The sequence below is a fragment of the Notamacropus eugenii genome, chromosome 6, assembly GCF_028372415.1.
Source record: "Notamacropus eugenii isolate mMacEug1 chromosome 6, mMacEug1.pri_v2, whole genome shotgun sequence".
In the NCBI taxonomy this organism is placed as follows: domain Eukaryota; kingdom Metazoa; phylum Chordata; class Mammalia; order Diprotodontia; family Macropodidae; genus Notamacropus; species Notamacropus eugenii.
In genome coordinates this window covers 41,837,736-41,862,661 of record NC_092877.1, presented here as the reverse complement: position 1 = coordinate 41,862,661, position 24,926 = coordinate 41,837,736, and the positions used below count along the sequence as shown (strand labels likewise).

The 24,926-nt window shown below is 38.7% G+C and overlaps 1 protein-coding gene across 5 annotated transcripts in view; it reads right to left on the bottom strand.

Moving 5' to 3' along the window:
* Positions 1–485: 485 nt before the first annotated feature.
* GTF2H1 (general transcription factor IIH subunit 1) overlaps positions 486–24,926 on the bottom strand; it is a 30,855-nt gene continuing 6,414 nt past the window's right edge. For 3 of the 5 annotated variants that reach the window (XM_072619648.1, XM_072619647.1, XM_072619646.1), the window contains exons 2-15: positions 20,546–20,714; positions 16,195–16,387; positions 15,185–15,347; positions 14,161–14,254; positions 12,256–12,405; positions 12,069–12,148; positions 8,995–9,125; positions 8,798–8,885; positions 8,090–8,178; positions 7,576–7,693; positions 6,556–6,646; positions 6,016–6,131; positions 2,839–2,931; positions 486–1,701 (exon numbers count right to left, since the gene is read on the bottom strand). In XM_072619648.1, the coding sequence (XP_072475749.1) occupies positions 1,615–1,701; positions 2,839–2,931; positions 6,016–6,131; positions 6,556–6,646; positions 7,576–7,693; positions 8,090–8,178; positions 8,798–8,885; positions 8,995–9,125; positions 12,069–12,148; positions 12,256–12,405; positions 14,161–14,254; positions 15,185–15,347; positions 16,195–16,387; positions 20,546–20,699 (1,647 nt within the window). In that variant the 5' untranslated portion in view covers positions 20,700–20,714 and the 3' untranslated portion in view covers positions 486–1,614. The remainder of the gene's footprint in view (positions 1,702–2,838; positions 2,932–6,015; positions 6,132–6,555; positions 6,647–7,575; positions 7,694–8,089; positions 8,179–8,797; positions 8,886–8,994; positions 9,126–12,068; positions 12,149–12,255; positions 12,406–14,160; positions 14,255–15,184; positions 15,348–16,194; positions 16,388–20,545; positions 20,715–24,926) is intronic. The other 2 variants (XM_072619650.1, XM_072619649.1) reach the window with 1 other exon arrangement.

Here is a 24,926-nt window from a genome sequence, read left to right as displayed (position 1 = left end):
ATATGGTAGAAACTAACTTACAGAAAGGTTAATAAATCTTAAAACAAAAGTGAGTGGCATGAAGGCAATCCCAGGTTGAAGAAAAACAGTTTTGGATCATACGATGTTCTTGTGCCTGGTAATAAACAAATGACTATTCTCTAATTTAACTGCCGTTTAAAATGGGTACCTAGCCTCTGCGGGTGGGTGCCAATGGTCACATTCCAAAGGACTACAATTAGCCTTCCTGGCTATGAAATTCAGTGATATAATTTGTTGAGACATATATACTTCAAAGGAAATTGCTATCCCACAGATGTCTGACAGTGATTGCCCCTTAGGAGTTTTGATGACCTTTCCTAATTCCCCTGTTTAAGTGCCGAATATAGTTTTCACTTCTGCCCTGAGTATGACGTTGCAATGTGAAATAAAATCACAAGCAGCCCAACCCACTACACGAACGGATATGAACAACCAGACATAATAAAAAACACAGAATGTGTCAGTTAAACAGTATATATAAAACAGGTTTACTTTTTTGTATAATTTTTAATACAAGACAACTAAGTCTTAGATAAACAGTGAGTTGATCCTATTAGGAACAAAATATGGCACAGATTCCAGATACAATATCATATCTAACTTTTTTTTTTTTGCATTCACACGCTTTCCACTCTATGCAATGATTATCGATTCGCCAAAAATAGTTTAACAGTCAGGTAGAGACTGGAGAAAAACAGAACTGAGAAATACTTTTGATTTCTCTGAAAAGAGGTGAAAATAAGTAAATGATTTTTATAGTTCTTTTCACTTGAAATATCTTTAAACTCTTAAAAAAGCAGTTTCCTTTCAAAGCACATGCCATCTTAAAAAACCTTAGCAGTGCATATGTGCACGCAAACAAAAACATGCAGCTCCATTGTCTCTTGAAAAAATTTTGCATAAAAAATTCAAGACTTTCTGCAAAACTGTTCCCCTTGTGTCATTCCAGGACCCCAAACCACAAATAAGCGCTCAGTGCAATTCTATTGCTTCTCATTTCCGTAGGAAACACAGAGCAGAAGATGCCTCTAACCACAACTGTCTCCTGATGGTTAGAGCGACAGCTTCTCTCTGTTTTATTTAAAAATATTCCTTTTTCAACCTGTTTCAGTAAAGTACAAACAGAATCCAGTAAAACGTGAGGATCCAGTGGAGGAAAAAAAACCCAACAACATTTAATTTCTACCCTGTGCCATGTACTTAAAAAAAAAAAAAAGGTTAGACAAAAAAAAAATTTCAGATTTTATCAATTCACCCTTTTTAAAGTTACTTTTTATTTCTGAAAGCAGCTCTTAATGCAAATCAAAAGCAGTTCCTGAGTAACTGCAGTAAACAGTGTCTTTTTAAAATATATATATTTTTTGCAATTCAGCTCGTTTTGGTTCTGCCTTAATTTACCTCCCAGTTTTCAAGTTTAACCACAGCTCCTTTCACTCCAGAATGTGCAAGTTCAATAGCGTCAGCTCCCAAGTCCAGTGGCTGCAGACGTTCCTGCAGCATCTTCTGGGGGATGTGCGAGCTGCTCAGGGTGTGTTCCCATAACTGCTGCAGAGAGCATCCCAGGGACCAAAGCCTCCAATGCCTGGGGCTCCTTCACGTCTTCTTCAGCAGGCGCCGGGACTGCCACGTATGAAGTTTGTTGTAGGCTGTCTGCAGCATCTCTTCTATGTGACTTACCAACTGAAAAATAGCCAAAGACTTTGACAGCAGGGAAGGCTGCAATGTTTCTGCTGACGTAGCATGACTTAAGCTCGTCATTAACCTTTATGGGTAATGTACAGCCAAGTGATCCGATTTGAAGAATAAAGCCACATACGAGCAGCACAAGGGGTCACCGTACATTAGGGTTAACATAGCCAAGGAAGAGGATGACCCTGGTGCAGCAGAGTGGGTGCCCTAATTCCTAGGTGGGGTGGTTCTAGAATTACAGGAGACAATTGTGAGCTAGGGTCTTAGAGTTCACAGCTGCTTTGGTAGAAGGGGTGCTGCGGCTGCTCTGCTTCTGGGCTGACCGCTGATGGGTATATCTCTGAATTACTTGCCCCCAGCCTATCGGAATTCTTGGAAATAAGTATCTTTAGAAACTCACTGACACTGAGGGTTCCTCAAGGCCTGGTATAGTTACACTGGGGAGGTCACAGGGCACTATGGTCCTGAGAGTTAGGCACATACTGTGTGTGTGCAATGTATTTGTGGGGAAGAGGTGACTTCCAGTATGTTGGGACTGGCTCCAGACCAAATGCATGCCAAGGGATAGACCCGACAAGAGAAACTACTTAGATGTTTGGCTTGTGATGCTTACCACTCAGTGACAGGATTTATTTCAGTCAAATCTGGAAGCCACTGGTTTCCCACTTTTAAAATTGCTGCTCTTAAGAAAAGTTAAGCAGTAGTTCTCCTATATCATATATGTTTAAAGTATCAGAAACGTTTCTAAAGAGCAGCATATTTATGGAGGTTCAAAGAGACAGATTAAAATGAACAAAAACAATTCTTTTTTTGAGTAAAAATTTTTGCTTATTTGCTGTGAGCATAAGAAATCTGTAGAAACACATGTTATCTTCTGAAGTCTCACATGTGAGGAACCCTATTTACACAGTCTTACCTTGCTTAGTGTATTAGATCTATTGGGGCAACACTTTAAAGAAAACTTTACCACCTATACTCCTTAACCCATTATATTTACACACAGAATGGTAAAAGATCTTGGCTAACAGAAAAAGAAACCAGAATGTCTACTCATTAATAAAAAATCAAATACAATCTAAGTTTTTTACAACACATAGAAAATGATGCTAAAATCAGCTGTTTTCTTACATTTGTGCTTAAATACTGTCTCCGAATTTTTTCTTGGAATGGGCAGAGCTTAGTAGCTTGGAATCGTTCCAAATTACTCTTCATCCTCACTACCTGAAAAATATGAGTAAATACACACTGAGAGGCAGTGCCGCACAGAGTTGGCCTTTTAATCAGAAAAGACCTGGTTCCAGCCTTGTCTCAGACACTTACTAGCTACTAGACTGTAACAACATATTCCTCCCCACAACTGAAATGACCTTCCATTGACTTTGTTTACTTTGCCTTTATGGGCACATGTTGTTTCCAACAGAATGTCATCTCCTTGCAGATGACACTGGTATTGGTTCCTTTCTGATTTGTTTTCCCACTGAGATGTCTGGCACAAAGTAGGCACCTAATGGCAAAATGCTCACTGAACAAACGAAGAACTTTGTTTTAACAACAACAAAAACCCCCACATAAATAATATGGTAGCTGACTGACCATGCGCAAATGATTTAGCTTTTCAGTGCCCAAGGTACACTAAGAGTACGTGCTGCAGATGATGCAGTTTCTACATTGGGATTTTCTATACTTATAAAATGTCTGGGTCAAAACTATCCCTTAACCAAATACAAAAAAAACTAAACCAAAACAAAAAACACAAACCATTACAAAATATTCTACAGTTTAGTCACATGCTGAATTTGTTTAATTGGAAAATTCTCTAGTTTGCCTTCAGAGATTTGACTCCACACACTGTTTTCTATCTAAGGTCAATTCAAATACTATTTCCACTCCAAGAAGCCTTCTCCAATCACCAAAGTGGCAACGACTCTCCCAACCCAGGTTCTCAAAAAGCGTTATTATTAATAGCTAACTTTTACATAGTGCTTACTTTGTACCAGGCGCTGTGCTGAGCACTTTATACTTATCTCGTTTAATCCTCAAAACAACCATGGGAAGTAGGTGTTGTTATCCTTATTTTACAGACGAAGAAACTGAGACAAACATAGGTCGAGAGACTTGTTCAAGGTAATATAGCTAGCAAGTGAGGCTATATTTGAACTCAGATCTTCCTGACTGCAGGTCCACATTTTATCTGTTGTGTTATCTATATTATAGTATTATTTGTACACTAATGCACTTTTGATATACTACTAAATATTAGGATTTTTTTTTTGGTTGTGTCAGAATCTATGTTGAAGAGACCTTAAATGCTATCTTGTTCACTTTACATTTGAAATGGAATTTTATCTACCACACTTGTTAATAAATGGTTATTCAACTTTTGTTCAAAAAACCATTTTCTTAGGCCAGTGGATCCCTAATTCCTACTTTGTGTGCCCATTCCCAAGCACCATCTTCTTTAATTTGCTACTCATTTTCCTGCTCTGCCTGTGGCTGAGGCCTCCTCGGAGACTTCACTGTTAGCTTTGGAATTCCTGTCCTAGTCTTATGCCCTCCATATCATTTATACCATGGCCCACTCTTTTGTCAGCACACTTGCCCCTAACAGGGCTTTCAGTTTCCTGAAGGACTTCATATGTCCCAGCAATATGCTCTTCAGGTTCCTTCTGATATTAGTGTTTATAACTGCAAGAGTTCCCAGGAATAGACAATGGCTGCCTGGCTTGCCAAATCTCAAGAAACTTTCAGGTGCAGCTTGGACACAAGTCCTAAGAAAGCTACTAATTCCTCCCAAAGAAGAGACTCCCACTATTGCTAAGTGTTTTGCACCTTTTTCTCCTTTCTTTTCTGTCACACTTTTCCATCTTCCAATCTCCTGATACAGATTAAACCTCTTTTCTTAAAACTCTTCCTTGAAATATTTTCCTCATTATTTCAAGGAACATTTCATTTTCTTGTTTGGTTGAATTCCACCACATTTTGTACAAATCTATGTTACTCATTACTGACACAAACATACCCAAAGTGCATTCTGTGCTGGGGATCTCAGAAGTGAGATCCCTAGTCTTTTCTTTCTTACTTGATACCTACTGGCTGACTACTGGTAAACCACGTACGCCACTCAGTTCACCTGTTTTTGGATAACTGATTTCTCCAGTTCCCTGTGCACATAGCTGCCAACAGCTGAGCAATACTCCTAAAGCACAGGGCTGTTGGAGCTCTTTCACTTTGGAAGGTACCACTGATTCCTTTTGCCCTCAGGTCACAACAAATCCACTTTGCATTAAAGTCCTTCACAGTCCGGTTCCAGGTTATGACTTTCTCAAGTTTTACTGAATATTATGCTCCTTTGAACACTAAGCTACCAACCAGACTGACACTCTACCTGCCAATGCCTGGAGCAGGTCCCCTCCACTCTGACCTTGTAGAATTACTAGCTTTGTCCAAGGTTCTATTCAGAAATTACCTCTTCCTTCCAGAAGGCCTCCTAACCAACCCTCCAAGGCACTAGCGTCTTCCCATTTCTTTCACGTTTACTTACAGAATAGGGCATCAATTTTGTCTCTAAATCTCCAGGCAATGAATAGATGTTTACAGAATGAAGGCGTAACCCCCCTTTTGGGTCAGCCCCTTCCCTCTGACTAGCAATGAGCATATTCCTGCCTAGTTTGAATGCCAATAGAAGCTGAAAGCACTTGTCTTTTGAGCAAAGGTCTCACAAAGAACTATGATGACCTGCAAGGCTTTACCTAACTAATGCTTTCTTCCTCACTGCTGGATCCTCTCTTCCTCTTGTTGAAAACTCATGTTTTCCCTCCTCTTCTACTCTAAGCAAGCTCCATAAAAGAGGGAGCCTGGAGTCCTCTACACTTTGTACCTACCCAGCAACTGGGACACACTAACAGATGCTTGGTAAATGCTTCTTAAATCAAACTGAAGCAACTGACCTTTAGGGGGAACTGCTTCCCAGAGCCCCTCTTCCTCTGGAGACTCATTTCTTTTCCCCAAAGAAGACTGAAGGTAAATTCAATCACTGTGTCTTTAATAGCAAGTTACTCTACTGTCATAACTGACTGATGTTTGTAGTTCCTGGTATCCCTCAGGATTTAAATAACTGCACTGATGGGATTTTTGGGCCCCTGATCAACACGCCTTCCACGGAAAAGGGGCTCAGAAGTAGCAAATCTGAATTAAGGTAGAAGTTCAAATTCATCCCATTAAGAATATAATTCTGATCCAGAATCATCATTTCCTGAGTCATGGCACATGAGCAATCAGAGCTGACTAGAATTCCTCTGTCCTTACCTTTTCTTCTAGGAATGGTGTATTAACTGGAAAACAGGACCAGAAATGCCTCAGCAGTTCCCCTACGGCCACATACAAGTGTTTGAGTTCTGACTGAATGTCATTTGGCACCATCTCTGCATGAAAAAGGAAAGGTCTTTTGAAATCCAAGTCCCCTGTCTGCTCCATATACAGAACACACAAGACTGACCACTTTGTACTCTAATGCAATGTGCAATCATTCCCCTGAGATTTTAACACATCTTCAGAACTTAAAATTCTCTCTGGGAAACCAGATAATGATTTTGTATATTTACTTATAAATAAGTGAATAAGTCTAAGATTTCATGTTAACCTGACTTGTTTCCTTCCATTTTAATAAGCTTATAATTGGGCCAGGTTAAAAAAAAAAATCAATGTTACTAGTTACAACATTATGACAGTTTACGAACACAAAGTTTACAACAAATGAACAAAGCCTTATTAGCTTTAATAAAGTATATTTTTCTCCCTCCACTCTTTTTATCCAAGGGATGCCAGTTGAACCTGTGACACACATACGGTTTATGGCTTGCTGTGGTCCTCCCTGCATAAGTGCTCCTCCAGGGGATAGGGCTGTAATGGTACTACTTGCAGCACCACTTGAAAGAACCTGGAGAACAAGAAACAGAACTTCTCCTTTAGAGTTTTTATTTACTTCAGATTTAATAAAACGTAAAAATAAAAGTAAAAAAATTTCAACTCAGAAGAACAGGAAAGGGCAGCCAAGATTTGCTCATCCATCTCAAGGTTCAATAGGAGTTTCACATCTGAAAGAAGCACCATGTTTTTCTTTCCACTGTTCAAGGATGAGCATCAATTCCTTATGATAACATCAGATGGAGAATGCCAGAAATACCAGGGCAGTCACTAAGGGCTTCAAGGGACCTGTGAGAACACTGCTATTTAAATGGGGCCTTTCTTATGCAGTATGTGAAATTATTTTGCCCAATTATTTCACACATTGCTTCTGATAAAGTAGAATAAGCAAGAGTGAATGAAGGAGACTAGGCTAGCAACCAGGCTGTGATAGTCTGTTCTGCTCATGGCAGCTAAAAAGGGCAACTGATTCAATAGAAATTCAATCATTTAATTAAAATTTCAAAGCATGGCAAATGAAGACTACTAGTTAAAATAAAAATCTTGAAAATATATTCTCTGTGTCAGCATCTATATTCAGAGCATAACTACCTCCCTGGAAAATTTCCAGTCTAATTTTCCCATGAAGATTGTATGTATGCATGCATATATGTAACACGAGTAACCACCATACTGCTTCTTTCTCACTTAATATCAACCGATTCCCATGTCTGTTAAAAAAAAAAAAAAGTTTGCAGTAGGTGACCTCTAATGTCCCTTCCAGTTTTTATATTCTAGGATCCTGTGATTCTCCTAAAACCAAAACCAACAAATAGCAAATGATGAATTTAGCAGAAATTTAGCAGACTATTTTACGCTCCTTTAAAATCTATCCAAGATGGATGTTTTTGTAAGTTAAGATAGGAAAAAATATGTAAAGAGTTACCATCTGAAGTGACTTACCTGAGTTAGTTTGGGTGTGTAGGTTTCCATCTCTTGCTTAATACTCTGAAAAGAATTGATAATATCCTGACTTGTTGCATATTGGAGGGACTGAATTGGAGTTGGGCCATGATAGTACCTGAAGAATGAAGATGGAGGAAAAAGTTATTCGAGGTCTATTTGAAATGTTTTCCCTTACAACCACCTCAGAAGTCACCATATGGTTTTCCTGATGTTGCAGAAATGAGGCATTTCAGTAAAACTATTTCGCTCTGCACAGTATATTTAAGAAGGCAACAAATTTATGGAGAACTCATTCATTGATCTTCATCACAAGATGTAAATTGTGGGTCCTGATCTGTAATCATTTCAGTTAAGATGTGAAATCTTGCAAGCAAATCTTTGCTAAAAACAGATCCTCCATTTGAATAACAGTAACTGGCCAAAGTATGGAAGCCATTCTAGAAAGAATTCGGAGAGAATCACTCCATGTGTCACTGGTTTATAAAACACTCACACTTGAAAATAAACTTACCTATCTGACTTCTTCAGACTTAGTGCAATTGTTTTTATGCTATTATTTTTCCCCAAGTCTTCATACTCTATGGATTCCTGTAACTTCACCTGGAATTATTTATAAACATATGAGATTATCTGCTACCAGATACCTAAGATAACTTAAATAAGAGAAACTAATTCTCATACAATCTTTCTCTACATTTAAGTATACCCAATAAAAAGCACCACCTCAAGTATTAAATTCATGACAATACATTATATAGCATTAAATATATTTCAGAAAAGACTTAAAGATATTTTGAAAGCTTTCTTTTGGTTTCCTATTTGTTCAGTTATTACTTTCTTCTCCTGATCAAGCAGCAGCACTTCAATGACTCACTGATAGGTTTAGGACTAAATGTGACTTCCCAGAAAAGTGGTACTAATAAAGTATGTATCTATTTCTAGGCCCTACTAATTTGCCCAAATTAATTTCTGTCTGGGCATTGTGAAAAGAAAAATTATAATTCTCCCTACAATGTTTTTTGTCTTCATGTTTCCTCCAGGATCTGTGACCCTGATCACCCTCACTGGGTTTTAGTTTCTTCTTCACTAAAATGAGGTTGTGGGACTAGTCCCTTTCAGCTCCAGATTCTATGAGGATCAAGGAAGAGGGGAAATTGTACTGGAAAAAAAAGTGAAGGAAGACTGAATCTGCTGTCCAGTAACAATGCTATCCCCTTACCTTTTTAACTGGTGGTTGAAAGAAGTCTGAATCCCGAGAGTTCCCATCTGTGCTCCTGTTTTCACTGTTGTGATAATTTTGTGCTTCACTTAAAGGGAAAAAAAAGGAATATTTTTTAAAAAGCACAAGGTGAAAGAAAACATGGAAGTAGCTTCAAGATTCCAATGGCTACTCTTCTGAAAGCATTAAAACTTAACTGTTTTCTGAGACCTGCTGCCAGGACCATAGCACTATGATGGTTAAATCTCTTGATGATTGCGGCATTGCTATTCTCCTTTATGGATTTTGAAGAGTTGGAAGTAGATGGCACAGGGGAAACCCCATAGCCCTGTAAAGAACAATATGAAGTTATAAAGTATATAAAAATAGGGTTTTCCTCCAAATTCCCAAATAACACTCCTTCTGATTAACTATCATAGCTAATCTTTGGGAGAATACACACTTGTTTGAAAGAATATTGTTGAATAACTGACCCTTAAACTCACCCCCCCCAAATAATTAATAAATTCTTAGGTATAAAACTGTTCAGCATTTTACCTATGAAGACTTGCACTTAAGGAATGGAATAAAAGACATTAAACAGTAGGACTGGAAAAAGAGGTGGGATGGAAACAGGGAGAGTGAGGAATAAGAAACCAAGTGCTTCACTGTTACCCAAGAAATATTTAGCAACAAAAGAATACTGCCTGCCCTGCCTCCAACCCAAAACCAAGACCTAGAGGAAAGATCCCTCACAAAATTTTTTGAGGATCAGGGTTCCTTTTAATGTCTGAAAATTTATAGATCACCCTTTCTCCAATGATAATAGCAGTATTATTAGTATGCATTAGCAGAAAAGATAATTGAATACTGTCTAATGCATAATGACTAAGTTGTTAATTCAGAGAAGTGATATGGCATAATGGATAGAAAGCTGGCCTGGGAGTCAGGAAAACATGAATTCATTCATACACAATGACCTCAGAGAAGTCACCATGTCTGAGTGGCCCAGGCCATTCTCTAGGACTAAGAGTGGAAGAGCAGCAGCACATGGATTCTTTCATTTCTTTAAATTCTCTGTAATAATGGAATCACAGTTCTGGTTCCTCTCACTGCCCCTCCCCTTCAGCCCTGAGAAGAGAAGTAAGTAGTTTTGCTTCTACACATAAGAAAAAGAATGACAATGGATGTCTGTTTGGAGCAATGAATTCCAACCTCAGATCTGTTACCCCACCAGGAGACTCACATATACTTGGTAATAACTTCCCAGTCCTCTCCCTGCCAGGCCTACCAAGTTAGGAACTATCACTATATTGCTGAGTAAACGTTACAGAAAAAAATCTTTGTGATCTCTACCAAGAGACCAAGTTCTTACATTACCACAGATCCACGGAGGTATTAAAACAACCAAGAAGTACATATTTTAAATATCAAGGAACTGTGATAGAATTCCTATTTTAAAGTTAGGCCATCAACAAAAATATAAATTGAATTTAATCAGAATTATTCACTGTAAGCAAAACAGACATTTTCCCATTTTATTTCCACCCTTTTATTAGGTAAAAAATATTTCCTCACATACACTAACACATCAGAGTTCACACTCTCCCTAGTCTCATGCCACAAGTGGTATAAGTTAATCCTAAGTATGGAGAGATTTGCTTTATGTCAACTGCTTCTATTGTAAGAACTGCAGGATTACAGTGATGACCTAAATGTACTACAGAACACCATTTTACACTTTCTAGGAAATAGGAATCTCAAATTATAAGAGAACAAACTGATGGAAATTAGGGCACTGCTGAGCACACCTCACAAAAACCATCACAAAGTATACAATGAGAGGGTCGCTGTAGACAATTCTCATGACAGGTAATTTTTATGAAACAACAAGGCCTATCTACTCTCATGACTCCTTACAGCTTGCTGATGGCTTCTGTTTGTCACCTGGGAATGAGTTGGAATACATCTGGAAGTGCCCACTACCAGAAAGTTGGTTACCAGGTGAGAAATTTTATTTGATCTTTTTGGCTACAGCCATTCAAGTAGATTGTCTGCTGAGTGGTGGAGGGAATATTCCCACATTGATGAAGTTATGTATCATTTGAATTAAAGTTTTCAGTGTCATATTTATTTTACTTCTCCCTCAATTCCACCCCCCACAAGTCAGAAGTGATCCTTCCCCTTCCATGTACCACTACAGGACTCAATACTATTCATTTACTTATAACACCCAATATTTATTTCTGAATATGTCACATTACTGACTAGTGGAAACTATGCCATTTACCATTCTCTGACTTCTTTAGAAAGAAACACAGCTCACTGTAAAACTGGGCATCTAGGAAATGTTTATTAAATTGGGAATGATGCAGAAGAAAGCAAATACCATTTTGTCACTGGATTTGGTGATACCCAAGGTTATGGGTTCTTAACCTTTTTTATTTTTTAACATTTTTTCAATCCCACTCCTCTCCAATTTTTGGCTCCAAATTTTCTCCTGTCACTCCATTGAGAAGGCAAGCAATATGTTAATTATATATGTGAAATCATGCAAAACAAAACAAAAAAGTGAAAAAAATTATACTTCAGTTTGCACTCAAGAGTTCTTCAGTTCTCTCTCTGGAGGTGGATGGTATTTTTTATCACAAGTCCTTTGGAACTGTCTTGGCTCACTGTATTGATCTGAAGTTGATAATCGTTACAGTATTGCTGTTACTGTGTACACCGTCCTGGTTCTGCTCACTTCATTTTGCATCAATTCATCTACATCTTCCCAGGTTTTTCTGACTCCTCCCCAACATTTCTTGTAGCACAATAGCATTCCATCACAACCATATACCACAACTTGTTCAACTGATATGTGTCCCTTCAAATTCCAATTCTTTGCCACAATAAAAAGATTTGATATAAATATAGGTTCTTTTCCTTTGATCTCATGGGGGAAAGAGAAACCTAGGGTCAAGGGTATGCACAATTTTATAGCTCTTTGGGCATAGTTTCAAATGGTTCTCCAGAATTCTTAATTTTTTTTTTTTGTGTTATGGACCCACAGTGTATAAGGAAGTTAGTGTGATGAAGCTTAATATTATTGTGGTTTATTGCCTATGTTTATAATTGAAAGAATGCTATATTTCAATTAGTAGAAATTAAAGATTAATTCCATTCAAATTCGGGTCCCCTGATATTGATCTATGGGCCCATGGTTAAGAATGCTTGCCTTAGACTGCTTCAATACTATATGTTTAGGATTCTGTTCTTTCCTAATAAAATCCTTCCACTTATTCCTTACCTCATCTAATGATTTATCTTCCAGTGCTGTCAAATCTAGCAGTGGGTTTTTCACTCCTAGTGATACCATTGTTTTTAAACCTAGAAAATCAAATAAAACTCAAAGTTGCATCACTTCACATCATTTTAGAAATAAACAACCCTTAATCTAAATCAGAATGCTGAAAGTGATAACAAAGATCACTCACCCTTTTCATCCATTTTGGCACATTCTGCAAAGAGATCTTTTGACCCTGTGTTAAGCCGATCCCTATGAAAATAATGGGACTGAAAAAATCGTGTCCAAAACTCTTTTTCTGTCATGTTATGTGGAACATTTTCTGCATATTTCATTTTTACTGTGGAGAAACACAGAATAGATAAAGCTATAGAGAATCTAGACACAACTTAAAAGCAAAACAAATTAAAACAAATTTCCATTATTAAGCTTTCAAAAGACTCAAAACAGGGCCATGAGTAATTAGCCTGAAAAATAATAGATTTAAATTGGATAAGAGCATTCTTAAAACACATGAAGGGCCACAACATGGAAGCAGGACTAGACTTATTTGGTATGGTTCCAAAAGGAAGAATGAGAACTAATGCATTACAGCCACAGGAAGGCAATACGTCTATATAAGAGAGAGCTTTCTAGTAACTGTCCAAAAATGGAATTTTACTTCAACAAGCATATATTAAGTACCAACATATGCTGTGCTATGCTGTACTAAGTGTTGATGAAACAAGAACAAGAACATGTTTTTTACTCTTAGGAGCTGAGAGAGAGAGAGAGAGAGAGAGAGAGTGTGTGTGTGTGTGTGTGTGTGTGTGTGTGTGTTTGTGTTTGTGTGTGTGTGTGTGTGTGTGTGTGTGTGTAAGAGCCTAGGCATAGATAAATAAATATGAGTGTAAGTAATTTTTTGAAAACAAGGGAGAATCACAAACAACTAGTAGAATCAGAGAGGAGTCTTGAAGGGAGCTGCAAGTGCCAGGAGGCTGGGAAACAAGGACAGCATGCCAGGTAGGGGAGATGGCCTTATATGGAAATGGGACAACAAGAACATCCTATGCAGCAAACAGTGAGAAGATTGTGTGAGAAAGGGCAATGTTAAATCAGTTTGAAAAAGCAGGTTGTCAAAGGCCTGGGCCACAACAATATTAGTCTGAGAGGTGAGGAGGGAGCGATATCCATTAAGATACCACTGTGACAGCCCTGCTGAGAGGTCAGGAGATGGGTGAATTTGGGTGACTGCAGAGCTTGTGCAAAGAGAGGACATGCATGAGAGATTTTGTGGAGGCAGAACTAAGCAGACTTGGCAACTGCTAACTGGCTACTTTGGTAGGGAAAGAGTGCATACAACGTTTCTTAGAGTCTAGGGCCCTAGTGACTTGGACAATGGTAGTGCCCTTGACAAATAACAGAAAGTGGAGGGGTGGGTTTGGGGAAAGATGATGAGTTTCAATGGGGTAAGTGTATCCGTATGGATAAGTGTAGTAGGCAGATGAGATGCAGGGCTGGCATGCAGGAGATAAAGGCTGGGGACATAGATTCAGGTGTTACTTGATTAGACAGGACAGTTGAACTCTTGGGACTTGAAGTCACCAAGACAGTAAATTAAAAGAGAAAGATGATTCTGGATAGATCCTGGTACAGCACGACAGAAGTGGCAAAATATGGATGCAATCCCATCAAGAAAACAGTTCAATTAGAAAGGTAGATAGGTGGTACCTCAAAGTCCCTAAAATCTTATCTATCTCTGAGACTCTGAATGAGATTAATTATTAGAATCTAAGCACAAATAACAGATGATGAAATCAGTATAAAATTAATGTGAATATATAATTCTAAATGAAACAAAATGTTTCGGATTTGGATTATGAATTAGGATCTATGAATCTAAAAATAAAAATGATGCTCTTAATCTTTTAGAGAAAGCTAATCTGATCAAAGTAAATTTAGCTATAAGAAAACAAACTCTGAAAAGGATGAAGAAATGCTCTTCAACCAATGAAGTAGCAGCAAGAATCGGGAGCTGTCTTTTAAGAACGCACTGCATCTCACACACACATGCACGCACACACGCACGCAGATGTGCACAGTATGATGGACCTACCTGCTGGGTAGGTCCTAAATATGGACTCAATGATATCAGAAGTTAAGTTATATCTTAGGCCATTACAGCCATCTGTTTGGGGGCGGACATCAGCCTAACAGAAAGAATACAAACAGAAATCAATTGGAATGACATAAGAAGGATAATATGTGGATTGCTGTGTACCTCCTCCCTGACCCTTTTCTTTGTTACTAAGTCAGGGTCCCAAAGCTCTGGTTTCAAATGCCCCGAAACCAATCTCTGAAAAATTTATTTTCTAGGAAATTTTACAATGTAACAAAATGGTATTCAAGGGTGACAAAGGGCTGACAACTGCTAAGTATTTATCCTGTCCTGGGAACCTCCTGTACTTTCAAAATGATATAAATAGTTACTGTTTAACTTTATGATAGAAGGAACTTTCAGGTGAATAATTTCCCTCTACCAATGAGGACCAGTTACCTACAGTCTAAAACAGCTGCCTGGGCATTGAGAGATCAAATTAGTCAGGATCATAAAACTCACAAGTGAGCCTTGACCCCAGACAGGTCTTGATGATTCTGAGGTCAGCTCTCTTATCTACTACTACACTATACTCCTCTCAATTTCATAATGCATTCTAACTTAGATAATTATAAAAATGCATCAGAAGGCAGAATTTTAAGAACAGGTGAGGCCATAAATTAAAATAAAGAGGACTAATTAAGTAGGTCAATATTGAATATAGGCTGCTTTGCTTAAAGCTCAGATAACCCTAGAACTAGAATAATCAACAAACTGAGCACTATTTAATTACTCAGACTTAGTCTAAAGGACAAGAAAGCAGAAATGGCAAAAACGGAAGCCAAAACAGACAGGTTTAATATGCAATGTTATTTTTAACAGACTGAGAACATAAAGAATTTTAAATCCATTATAATATTTTACTCTTGCCAGAAAATACCAAAGCTCTGGCATAAACATTATAAACTTCTATCTACTATCAGGCATATAATTTGCAATTTTTCTTTTGTTAGAGGTCTGAGAATAAAAGCAGGTCACATACCAGAAATGCTGCTGAAATGCCCACATCCTGCTTGTGATTGGATGCAGGGCTATCCACAGCATTCATGCTTAAACGATTGGCCCAGAACTCCTCAGCACTGATCACCTGACTCACAACTAGGTCTTTATAAAGCTGAAACAAAACAGGATCTTCTTGCAGCATTCTGGTGATAGAATGTATTAAATAAAAATTGAACTTTCTAGAATAATGTACCATTCAGCTTCAAGTTTCAAAAGCAAGTAGCCATCAAAACACATAATCTTGAACTGATATCAAAGGTCAATACTAGGAACCCTTTCTTCCTTAATAATCAAAGTAGAAAGCATTTTAGAGGGGAGTGTATTTGGGCTGGAGGTAATAATGGGGGTAATACTGCCTTGGATGGTGGAAGGGGGAGAAATTTTCAGCAATTTTTTTCCTGTGGTTGTCCTGCCCAGGAAAATTTTGACCACTGATGAAACACTGAGTAGACATGTATATTGACAGCCTGAAGAATTGTAGTAATTTTTAATTTAAGCTCAAATCCTGAGGCAATCTCTCCCAACTCCCACTGTCATTCTGTGGTTTATATGTTGGGCAAAAACATTCTCTGGAAGACTAGACATGCTGACATTTTTTCTTGATATCTAAACTGGGTACTCATTTTTTTTTCCTTCAAGATGATTCCTCTTCAGTTCCTTAAATAGACAGTCTGGTATGCCTCAGTGAAAAGACTGATCCTAGGAATCAGGAGACATGAATTCCAATTTCAGCCCTGCCAGTAACAGGCTGTGGAATTTTGGGCAAACTGCTTATTACAATTTGTAAAATGGGAATAATAATCCCTACCTTATGGCTATTATTAGGATTAAATGGGAGCACACAAGAATGCAATTTGAAATATCAGAAGTCTTTTTCCCTAGTAAAAGTTATCATCATTACTATGGGCCATCTCAAATGCAGCCCAAGTGCGAATACCAAGGCAGAGTTGGAGACTAAAGTCCATGCCCTTGCTTCTTCTTGCCCTTCACCTGTTTTTCTCTTCCAGTTCTTTATTGGCTTTCCTCTTGAATTTGGGTAGTAACTGCTGAAGAAGGTCTTTCACAGCATCTCGCTCCTTTACAGCTGTGCTTTCATTGGAAAAATGGAAGTTGGTTGTGTCTCCGGCATGCAGGACCAGCTGAAGCTGGATTTTAGCTTTTCCTTCTGGACTGATTTTCTGGCCTAAAAACAAACACGAGGCTAAATTAGCATATGTGCATTAAGCAGCTAAGCCGCAGGATCTCAGACAGTAGATTATGCCTGTTTCTCCCCAAGTCTGGGGTCATGCTGAGGGGTCCAGCCACCCTGCTCCCTATGGTGATAAAGAGCATGACAAGATGGTCTTTAGAGATGCCTTTACACCAGGTCCACAAGCCAACAGCATCTGAGCAGTCACTGCCTCAACATGTGCAGATATACAGGATGCCAGGCTTCTTCCTGTTCGTGAGGGACAACAGCTCCCTCTGAAAACTTCTCATCTATCTGTCTATTATCAAGGCTACAATGAACCCTAGATTAGAAAGACGGTGATGAACAGAATATTTTCTTTCAAAATAATTCATTAACAAAGCCAAACCCACCATGATTTACACAAGTTTAGATTTTATGATGTTAACAGAACAACAGTAGCCTTAGCAAATGGGTTTCACGGCAACTTCCCCATATAACCTTCTGCTTCTCTTCTTAAGAATGAAACCAAGACTGGAAGGGAACTTTCCTTATTTAAATGATTTTATTTTTCATTGTAATACACTGATGGCATTTTCACACATCCAAGCTCCACTTATCTTTAGCTAAAGATCTAAGTCAGCTTAAGGCTTTTAAACAGTTGGTATTTTTGGTAGGCTCCAAATGTGGCTCTGTGCACAATGACTACTCACTTCCTAAAAACTTTATATGTGAAATTTATTTTGCTAAAAGTATTTGAAAGACACCCCATACATGAGATGAGTAATCAACAATTATGATTTAAAACAGACCCCTTCCCCTTCTATATCAAGTGACAAAAATTGTTTTTCACTGTGGAAATTTACAACATAATCTAAAACACTAAGTAAGAGACAGGATGTCATACTGCATAGTAGATGGAAGGCCTATCTTAGAGTCAGGAAGACCTTGATTTAGATTCTACCTCCAACACATACTAGCTGCATGACTACGAGTACAACATTCCTTATTCTCAATATTCCAAGTAACCTTCCAAGACTATAAGCTAGGGAAAGACTGGATCTACACTGCTCTAGGTAATCTATGAACAGGAATTCCCATGTGGATGAAATCAAATCCATCTTGACTTCCTTTTCCCCACCCAACATGACCCGAAAAGCTATTGTTTTTCATTCTATGTCAAACCTTCCCTGGACTACCACAAGAGCCTGAAAAATGATTTTCCAAAAGCACAGGTCCATAGGTCTGACCATGTCATGGCCACTACTCAAACTTCAAAGGCTGACACTCCAACTCATGCACTGGCAGTCTCCTTTGCCTGGAACACACTCCCTCTCCCCCTAGGCTTCTCCGAATCTCATTTCCTTCAAAATCCAACTCAAGTAAAATGAGGGATGATGGTATTTGTAAAGTGCTGTGCAAAACTGTAAAGCAATATAATAATGTTAGATATTCTGATTAAATGCCACTTCATACATGGGGATTTTCCAGGTCTCACAAAATGCTAGTATCCTTATCCATACAAATTATCTTACATTTATTTTGTTTGTAAGTGTTCCTAAGTGCTGTTAAGCTCCTTGAGGTCAGGTCTGTTTCATTTTTGTCTTTGTGTTTCTGCACCTAACAGTACCTGCCTGCTACTTAGCAGGAATTTAATAAGTGTGTTCATTATGTGACTGATACTCTGTAGCTAATAGGGAGAAAAGCAGACTATAACACCAACAGTACAACTGACACTAGAAGTATAGACTTTTCAAAACTACAAGGCTAGATTTTCTCGCTGTGGAAATGCTAATAAAACAAGGCACTCCAAAACTTTTATTTGTAAATTGTAACCATTTCCCAAGGAAATAGTGGCTAGCTTCCCAGACCAGCCTATAAAATTCCCTTCAATCCACAGTGTGGCCTAGGCACAGTACTATTCTGAGTTCTACAGAAACTATTTATAAAACTGTTTCTCTGTGAAAATATGTTTCAGGCAGCCCCAGTGGAGATAAGGGGGCAGGGTTCCTGGGTAATCCTAATGACCAATGACCTTGACTCCATTAGGCTGGCCAGGGCCATGCTCTCTCCCCCTGGTCTAGCTCTCCAGACTCCATGGGAGTGGGGTGGGGGTAACGGACGAGAAGTCAGCTGAAACGGCAACATGGTTGTCCCCACCACTTGCATGCTCAATCCTGGAGATTGTGCTTTACAATTTACCATCACTTCCACTGTTTCTCTCTCTATCCCTGTATTCATCAGATATAAGTCATGCACAAGCAAATTTCCACCTCATATTCTCTTCCTTCTCAGTCCTACTCAGCCCGCAGCTCTCTCACTCAGTCACTGTGCTCGCTGTAATCTCCATTTCACAGTGAAAAAAATGCTTTTTGTCCTGACCTTTTTGCCCCTCATTGAGACTTGTGTCTCCCCAGACTCCATGGCATTCTCAGCCACTCTACTTAGCAGTGCCTGGAACTTCCCATTCCCCCACCCCATGCTAAGTGGGTATGTTACTCAACAGGGCTCTCCCTACCTCGAGGTCATCTTTCTATTTCTTCCTAATTGAATGCCACCCTTCTTCAGCACAGCCTCTCACTTAATAACCTGTTTCTTGCTGCACTGAGCCATGCTCCTTGAAAAGTTGTGATGAATGACGTGTGAACGGTGAAATGACTTCATCATTCAAATCAAACTGTTCCCTTCAACATTACCAATGACTCCTTAATTGCTAGATCTGCTCCTCAATCTAGCTGTGGCATTTGATGCTGTAACTCCTTTCAGTGGTTTGTCAGGATGCTTTTTGTCTTGATTCTTCTCTTACCTGACAACTCCCCAGTGTCCTCTGCTGACTTTTCGACCATCTTCCCCCCAGCCCTGCCCCAAATTGTGGGTCCCTTCCAAGGCTCTGTCCTAGGCCCTCCTCCCTTGACAACTTCATCAGCTGCTGCGGTTAGCAAGTCTATAGAGATGGCTCAAATATCCAGTCCAAACTTTTCTCCTAAACTTTAATGACATATCACCAACTGCCTACTGGATATTCCATTTCTCTCACCAGTGCTTGGCACACAATAAGTCAACAAACATTTATTGAGTACTATGTGTCTGGTACTGTGCTGAGCTTTAAATATCCAGAAATTGTGGGGCAGTTGACTCTATTTGGAATTGTGTTCCTTGAATTCTGAAGTATAATGGGATTTTTACCTGTAATAACGGTTTTTACACTTTCCCAAGTATACCCCATATCTTACTCTTTTGATGTATTAATTCATTAAAACAGTACTATGGTATACATGTCACAGCAAAATGAAGGTGAGTACAGTTGCTACTTGTGAACCAAAACAGCTCTAAATTACAATCCTATTGAGGGGTTACTTATCTATTCAATCTTGGGTCTCCCACAAACAGACAAGTGGAGGGTTATTTTCTGAATAAAGGTTCAAATATCAGTTAGAACCAAAGTGGAAGAATGATATGGTAAATGCTACTAAAAACAAAATGTAATGAATTTCTTGTCATACCACAAAGTTCTATGACCCTGATTTTTAAGTGTTTAAAACTAAGCTTGTAATCTCAGGGGTAAGATAAAAAACTCTAGCTTTGTAGATAAAATAAATAAAACATGAAAATATCTTATGTCTTAAAAAACAAACAACCTCCACTCCCCTCCAACTCAAAACTCGTGCAAAGTATCTAAAAATTCCCTATAGCTGGTGGTCAATTACCAGGACGGATCCACATGAACAGACCATAGAGGCAGGGGTAGTGTCTGCACCAGTGATTTGATTGCTATAGGGAAGACTTAGATGGGAAAAGGCTGCCTACCAATTTGCCTTGGCACTTTTTCTACAAGCAAGCAGTTAAATGACTTGCCTAGAGTCATAGTGCTAGTAATATTAAGAGCTGCGAGTTGAACTCATGTCTTCCTGGCTTCAAGGCTGGCTCTTTCCACTTCTGTGTGCTGCCTCTCAAATACATTATAGTTATTTGAAATGTTTTTGCAAATAACACATAACCTTTAGAACTTGTGTATTATGGGTCCCATTGGCAGTCTGGTTCTGGATCTTTTCTCAGAATAATGCTCTTAAACGCATAGAGTAAAATATGTAGGACTACAAAGGAGACAAATTTTATTGAAATACAGTTATCAAAATGTTAAAAAAAAATTTTCGCTTTAGATGGATGACTTACATTTAATGTCCGCGTACATATGGCTGATTGTAAACCTGTCTTTGCCTTCAGGTGCCCAAGCTATCCTTTCTGCCATCAGGTACAAGGCCCCATCCTGTTTCTTCTGCCGCACCTTCTTTACAATCAGTAAAACCTCTTCTGATGAAGTTGCCATGCTGGCTGGAAGGTGCTATTGGAGAAAAATAAAGACACAGTTAACCTTTTATGTGTGATGTTAACAAGGCTCATATAGGAGCAACATTTAAGGCAGAATAGTATTCCAGCATTTTAAGTAAAACTTATGTATTTTCGGTTTCTGTAACAGTTTTTAATTTTAAAAGCAATTATCTAGTCTATTCACCTTGTAGGTATCAAACAACACAGTATTACTCATACAGTGATTCTTAGGCTGTAATTTAAATAGCATACTTTCAATCATAAGATTGAGCACATGTATCAGTGACAGTCATCATTAATTCACTCCATATAAAACCCATTCTGATCTTTAAGATTATAAATTCAAACAATCTTTAAAATAGTGCAGCCCACTGAGCTATGTTTTTTTATCTATATTATTTTTATAGAGATATTTTCATATTTCTGCATATTCTCTGCAAGCCATTATTTATGGTACCTAAGATTTATACAGCCACTCCCTAAACAATGGGCATTTGGGTGGTTTTCCCTTTTAGTTACTATGTATAATATTGCTACAGACACTATTGCACAGCATTAAAAACACTTATTTTTAATTACTTCCTATAAAGCCTACAAAAAGCATTGGTTAGTTTAAAAGTGCTACAGAGCTAGAAGGGGAGCATTTAGTCCAACCCTCTATTTAATTGATAAGGAAAATGCACTCAAAAAAATTAAAGAACTTGCCCAGTGTCAGTTTGTTAGTGGCCAAGGTGAGACCACAATTCAGGCTTCCCAAATTCAGCCCCCAAGTCCATTTTCCCCTACTGTTTGAATCCCATATTGCTTATATAGAATTCTGTGGTATGTTTCCAAACAGAACTCCATCTGATACAAGGCCTCAAACCTTCAACTTCAGGGACTGAATATCTACTTCATGTTTCAGTTACGCTTTCCCTATCTTTTTTAATGATCAATCTCCATAACTGCACCGATTCATTTAGAATGTCTTAACAAGCTCTGTATATTTCAAGTCAAGTTCTTCCTCAGTAAGATACTGCCTAGTTAATCTGGGTGTCAGGATCCCAGAACTAGCAGTTGTAGTATTTACAAGGTACATTTGTATCTTGGGGGTGGTGGGATAGATGTCTTTTTATATCCTATCACCTGGAAGTTTTCGGAATACAGTAGGAACTTAATATTTGATAAACTGAATTCAACTACATCAATCCTCAAAAGCTAATGTATTTCGTTGTTTCCCTGAGTAGTATTACTTTCCCATCAACTCTTCAAGATTGGGGTGGCTTTTTTGGAAAGTGCAATTCTAGATGTTTCTGCAGAATGTTTCTGGAACTCTGGCCCATCAGTTATTTTTAATGTTTTTTTTCCCTCCCTTCTTTCCCCAAACTTGCCTCTATTACTGCAACATAGTAGCTTCTAAAGCTGCAAGATCAGGACTCTGTCAGTAGTCCTGCCAGAACACTCTCTGGAAATAGGCTTTCTTTAGGGAGTAACTGTAGCCTACTTTTTCCTATTACTGTGAACAAAGCCTACAAAGCTCCCAAGGACCAGACTTCCAGGAACATCCTAAGATTCACTGTATAAAGTATAACCTGTAACATGTGAAAAAGGAACCTAGGGGATTCAGCCATCTCATGTTCCTACCTGTTAACACAGAACCCTTTGATCACACAAGACTGTTAATAGGCCAATATGCAGGTTTAGTTCTGAGTGAGTTTTCTTTTTCCCCCAAAAGCAAAATATTGGCCTGGACCAGTTTGGGAGCAATGATCAGGGCTGGAGATATAGTTATCATCTAGATATTTAACAGCAGAGGCTATATAGGAGTAGATGAGACCAGTAGGTGAGACACTGAAACCACCATTCAACTCAGACTTGACCATTTGCTCTGTGCTGGGTGGTTGGGCTGGAATGTTGAAGTACAGTAAAAAGAAATATACAATGATGTTGTATTTCAGAAGAGAGATTACTTCTGCCTGAGCCCTGAAGAACTGAGAGGAGTGGTAGGAGGGCGGAGAAAGGTGCTGCAGGTGCAGGACAAGCCTCATTTACCAGGAACGGGAAAGGAAAGTTCAGGCTCTATTCAGAGTTTATTGAAGCAGTCCAGTCACAGCTCAGATGGCAGGACAAGAGGATGAGACCAGATATTTTTGGTCACAGAAAGTTAAAAAAAAAATAAAAGTCTTACTGAGGCAGGCACAGGGCTAAAATCTATGCTAGTGGAGAGTATCTCAATGGAATCAAGGCTTTGAATCTGGAAATACAGTGAGAAGCCACTGAAAACTTTTAGGTAAAGTGGCAATAGTTTAGTTCTAGTTCTACTATTGTCACCCATCACTTCATATCTAGGGCTTCTGAATCTGGGAAACAATGGGGTTGGAGCAGATGATTTCTAGGGTCCATAATTATAATGCTAAAAATCCAATAATTCTGAGATCAAAACTATCATTAGGGAGATTAATCTGAAAATATTGTGAAGGGCTGGAGATAAGGACCCATAACAGGAAGAGGCTGTTGGGATATTAGTCTAAGGGATGAGGGCCTGAACTAGAAGAGTAGTGATGGGAGGGGAGAGACCCAGCAGAAAGAAATGTAAAAGAAAGACCCAAAGAAGACTTGTGCTTTGAACCCGGGCAGTTGGGAAGGATACAGCACCCTTGAATCAAAACAAGGAAATTACAAAATTTACAAAGAGCAAATAGATTTTAGGGATAAGTGCAATTTGAGACAAGTGAAGTTTGAGGTCTGAGCTCACCCAGGTGATAGGAAATACTGGTCTGCAACAGTCTGGGAGCAATGATCAGGACTGGAAATATAGTTATTATCTAGATATATAACAGCTGAGGCTACAGGAGTAGATGAGACCAGCAGGTGAGACAATATATATAGAGAGGAGAACAGAACCTTGAGGTTGAACAATTATGGGTTAGGAAAGCTAGCGCAAAAGTGGTCAGATCAAAACCAAAAGGCATTTATGATATGCCTATATGCAAGTTCAGGATAACCTACTGGTGAACTGAAGTAGTCACAGCTAAATGCCTGAGGTGTGTCTGTTTTTTGTGGAGCTCAACAGTGCTGTTTCTGAAGATAGATTCATGTAAAACTGTGTTTCCCAATATAACAATCTCTTAGGAACAAACCTGTTTCCAAAGCAAGTGTTAGAGCAGACCTGACTATAAAGATGTATCAAGCATTTTAAGGTTTGCACAGCGTAATATATATGTTTACTCAGTTGATTCTCACAATAACTCCATGAGCTTATTAGGGTATATTAGCCCAATTTTATGGATGGGGAAAGTGAGGTTTTGCGGGTTTAAGTGACCTGACAAGGTCACATATCTAGTAAATGTCAGACATAGGATTTGAACCCGGCTCTCTCAAGTCTCAGGCAGACATACTTTCCAGTATGGACCACCTCTCTGTGTCTCCAGCGAAGCTTAGAAGGCAGATGAAGAGCTTGTGGAAGGCTGGGGATTAAGAGAGAAGAGACGTAAGGGAGTTTAAAGTGTTAGTGGAAACTACAATGAAATGGTTCATGCTGAGTAGGTAGGGAAGGAAAGACACAAGTAGGTTGATGGACTGGTAGAACAAGGATACTCTAAAGGTTGAGAAGAAGGGTTGGAAGGCTTAAGTAAATGGAGAAATCGCAAAGAAGTTGTGAGGTGAAATTTACAACTTCACACCTTAGAAGAGCAATCCCAATGACAATGAGGTCTAGTATACAGCTGTGGCTGTGGAGTGGATATGGAAGAAGCCTGTGTCATTGAGGATCTTATGAAACTTTTAATCCAGGGGTTTGGGAGGGTTATCACTCCAGTATCCAACTTACAGAGGATAGATAGATGGTTTGAAGTTATAAGAAGTGCACTCGTACTTAAATATTATGTAAATATCTATGTGTTTTCTGTGATATATCTGGGCCTTGTTCTCTACAGCATCTCACATCAAATAGGCTCAACTATCATCTTCAGTTTTCAAATTCTATGTCTAGCTTTAATTTGTTTTCTGGACTGCATTCCCAAACTAGTAGCTTCCTGCTGCACATCTTGACCTGGAGATCCTGCTTGTGGCTCAAACTTAGTATGTCTAAAAGAGGATTCTTTCTCCTAACGTGCCCCTCCTTCAAACTTCTCTATTTTTGCTGAGGGCACCTCAACTACTATTCTACTATCCTTCTAGTCACCCTACACTTTCTAGACTCTTCCCCCCAAATCCTCCCCCACAATTCAATCAGTGACCAACTCTT